The 4,260-nt window shown below is 38.8% G+C and overlaps 1 protein-coding gene across 1 annotated transcript; it reads left to right on the top strand.

Annotated features, from left to right (window-relative positions):
* The first annotated feature begins 671 nt into the window (after positions 1 to 671).
* Positions 672 to 1,677, top strand: LOC108678814 (protein odd-skipped). Its single transcript, XM_018167298.2, has one exon. It carries the CDS (start codon positions 713 to 715, stop codon positions 1,562 to 1,564), a length of 852 nt encoding a protein of 283 aa, XP_018022787.1. The 5' UTR covers positions 672 to 712; the 3' UTR covers positions 1,565 to 1,677.
* Positions 1,678 to 4,260: the final 2,583 nt, after the last annotated feature.

Here is a 4,260-nt window from a genome sequence, read left to right as displayed (position 1 = left end):
CTTCTTATAATATTGACATGGCCGACCTGGAGATTGGAGCGTTCTCTTCGCAATTAACGACGAGGTCTGTGACCGCGAGAAGTGGCATATTGGGCGTCGTCTGAACAACGTACGCATCTTCTTCAACATTCTCCGCTCGAGCGAGTTAAAGAATCTCTGTACAGCAAAACCAGAATAGATGCAACTCGGTGCTCTCGAGAAGCGCTCTGTCTATTCCGACGCTCTTGAGAGTAATTTTCTGAGCCTGTCTGACGATTCGAGGTTGTGGCAATAACAATGGCGTCTCCGGTTTTGGTATTTGAACATTTTGCACGTCTCTTTGAAAGCTGGGGTGACTCCCTTGGCAATGCCTATAAATTATCCCTTCTGAACACTATACTGCGTGGTGCGTGCGAGGGCGTGGGTGTGGTGGAGGGCCGTCTGTCGGGAGGGCAGTCAAAAGTCGTGACTGTGTGTAGGTCTGGGGTCGTAAGGTCGTCTCGGAGTTGGTCTCGCGGTCGCGACAGTGAGCGCCGCCGGTTGGTTTCTGGACACGCCTCGAGTACTTCTTTGGCCAATGGAAACGAGCGCCAGCAAGTCTCCGCCTCAAGTCGTGCCGCTCATCGGCAGCCGCGACCAGACTCTGTTGCCCCTGGCGCTTCCTCAGCTTATAAAAGAATCTTGCTCTTGTTCCTGAGTTTATTCTTTCAACAATTGTTGTGAAGGTGGCACGATGGTGGCATCGGTACCTGTCTCGGTCAGTACGACATCCGGGAGCCACATTGGTCCTCTTGGCTCAGCCTTTACTCCTCTACCTGCTCGAATAAGTCAAGGTTTACCGCTTCTGCAGACGCTACCATTCCTACCTGCAGCTGCAGCGCAGGCTGCAGCCACCACAGGTGATAACAAATCCTGGTCGGGACTCGATCCAAGATTTCCACAAATCGCTTCTCTCATGGGAAGCTATTCCAGAGGACTTCCATGGAGTGCCGACCTCACCCGATTACTTTTGAGCCCTGGAGGAAGATTGTGCCGACCCAAGAAACGCTACATTTGTAAGTACTGCAACCGCGAGTTTTCTAAAAGCTACAACCTTCTAATTCACGAACGCACGCACACGGACGAGCGACCATTCCCTTGTGATATTTGTGGCAAGGCCTTCAGAAGACAAGACCACCTTCGTGATCACAAATACATCCACAGTAAAGACAAGCCTTTCAAATGTGAAGTTTGTGGTAAAGGTTTTTGTCAAGCGAGAACTCTTGCAGTTCACAAAAGCCAACATACCCACGAGTTGACTCCAATCCCAGATCTGGACAGTTGCTCAGAAACGGAAACTTCCTCGCGATCACCGTCGGATGTCCACTACATAATTTCTTCGTCACTCAAAATGCGAGGTCATTTGACCCCACCGAGTCCATCACCCGCATCGTCACCACCGATCGACATCATCAATATTCAAGAAGGAGAAGAGACAGAAGACCTTGACGAGCCTATGCTCACTATTGCTGAAGAAGTCCACGTCAACGAAGCGCCTGTGCCGAGACGTCTTGGATTCTCCATCGCTGACATCATGAAGAGATAAAACGCATATATAGACAGCAAAGTGCTTCACTACATTGGCATTATTTCGTGAATTATTTACAGTGTAATTATTTAAAATTTTTTATTATTTTCGTCCGTTGTGTAATTAATTGTATTTACGATTAATCCATGTATTATAATAATTTTGATTTGTACCGCTTTCGTCTTATATAAATATACATTTTATTGACGATTCTTGTCTTGTATATTTACCCCTTTTTATTAGTTGAAGTTTCTTCTAGACAAAGATTTAACTTATACAATTGAACCTAAAAATGAAAACATGCAGATATCATAGTATTTCGATTCATTGTAATTATTTCTGAAATTATTTTCAACGTGCAAGTCTGAAGCCAATCCATATACTGTAGAACGGTTATTCAAAACAAAACTCTACGGAAGAAAATACGCATCTCACAGAAAATCTTCTGAATCTGAACTGGATCGTGGATAATGGATCCAAGAGAGAATTATGTAAAATAATAATTTATACATAAAATAGGAGAAGCATATTCCATTTGGGAAATCAATAGGATGCGAAGATGAATAGATATCAGTAATATTTCGATATCTAGTAGAAAGAATAAGAATAAAAATTTCTTATACATTTCGACCTCTAAAAAATAGGAGTCTATCAGACTTTTAACCTATCAATATATGCTGCTAAATGGTCTCTGCAATTATTATTTACAGAATAATGCTACAATAAGTATTTTGAGGAAAATAACATTTTTTGTTTGCATTATATTGGTAATTCAGCGAGTTAAAATTAAAATTTTAATTTTGAACATCTACAAAATAATTTTTTATTAATTCTGATCGATTGCTGGAAATTCAAGTTTTTTAGCAAAACGTTAAAAATTTTATATATTAAGTTAGAGTTGGTATGAAATTAAACTGTAATAAATGATTATTCATTATTTTTTTGTGAATTAAAAAAAATATTGGCAATAAAAATGGCTCGATAGAAATTATTGAAACTAAAATATGCAATAACTTGTCCTCAATATGCAATAATTTGCATATTGAAATAATTTGCATATGCAGTAATTTGCATATATTTTCGATATTCAATTATTTGTCCTCAATCAAAAATTTTTAAATTGATAATAAATCACTGTCGTAATTTAATATGAATTGGACGTAAAGAATATCAATTTTGCTTAGCTGATATTCATGCGTTTAGTGACGTCACAATATATACGTATAAACCAGGCAGAATGTTCCATATAGGGCATGCAGTAGCTTTGGGCATGTCGTGCACCGACATGGCATGTGGTGCCCGGCTAGGTGGTAATTACTCAGTCCGTCTCAATGATGTCTCATGTGTCGCAATATGTTGACCGTGCAAGACACTTCTGCCTCAATACAATCTTCCAGAGGAGGCATGGGAAAAGGTTCCCATGCATGGGGCCCACAGGTCGGTGGAAAAGATCCAGGAACGTAAATTACTGAATTGTTTTATATTGAGAAAGTTTTCCGGTGTTAAAACTGGTAGAAGTCAGGCAGATGTATGAAAATTTGTTGAATTGGCTTCAAGCGTGGATGTGTTGTTAATTTCATTGCTGAATATAAATTTTTCATACATTTTCGGTGTGATTTAGCTTAAATAAATTTAGTCAAGGATTTGGACAAAATTCAAAATAACAAAATAATGTTCGAATTTACTTCGAAAATTATTTACAAATAGTTAGTATATTAAAAAACACTCAACCTGTCTCTCGTAAATTACCTGTGATTTTTTCCAAGCAATACCTATAATTGAATTTTCCTGCTTTCAGTCCTGCCAGCTTTACCGATTGACTTAGTTTTTTGAAGAGAGCGTCATGCGCCGTGTGAGGTGTCCGCACAATGATCGGAATTCTCCCAAGGAAATATGGACGAGAGGTTGCAATTTTCGGACGTTTTTTTGAGGTCAGGCCTGAGGCAAACTTCAATACAAGTTCACCGTCGGCTGTGTCTCAGCCTTTCTGGGTGTGGACTACAAAAAAATATGTACTAAGAAATTAATTTAAAAAATAACTGAAACATAAACATTAATGAAGCTTTAGATATGAAAAGCTTGCTTTTATGTGGATAAATTTACACTTCTTGACGATTCTCGAAGTAAACATTCAATACTTAATCAATCTCATCGGCTTTTCGATATTGGAACTTAAAATGTTACAAGAACCATCTCATTGCCGTGGCCATCAATCTGAACTACGTATATTGTTTAATTGCGAATAAAACGAACAAATGTTGATAAGGTTCGTTTACGTGTAATTTAATTAAGAAATTTGTTTAAATTTCATGTGGGAGGATTCATAATTGCTAATGTTACATCAGGTAGACTGGATACGTTTATTTCGGAGTGTGTGGCAACAGCGATCGCCACGGATTCGATTTGGTCTCTTTGGTGCAACCAAAAATGCGATAGGCCCCAAAAAAACTGTCGCTTTTTTTGCAAGATTGTGATTTGTACTACTGGTTAGCTTTATTCCAAAAAGAGTTACGAATGTGTTACAAAGTGAATGTGTTACATTCATTCATAAAATGTTACAAGAAATTAATGAACAAATGCTTCCCTCTTAGCGTGAATTTCTTTCCAAATTTGCGTGGTCCGTGATCATTCGAAACACTTTGTTCGAATATCTTAACATACCAATCATTATCAATTCGTGTCGAAGAAAATAATGCTATTGAGAAGGTCATGTT

The sequence above is a fragment of the Hyalella azteca genome, unplaced genomic scaffold (assembly GCF_000764305.2).
Source record: "Hyalella azteca isolate HAZT.00-mixed unplaced genomic scaffold, Hazt_2.0.2 contig11277, whole genome shotgun sequence".
Lineage (NCBI taxonomy): Eukaryota > Metazoa > Arthropoda > Malacostraca > Amphipoda > Hyalellidae > Hyalella > Hyalella azteca.
The sequence above is the reverse complement of the archived record's forward strand: the minus strand, read 5'-3'. Positions and strand labels throughout refer to the sequence as shown.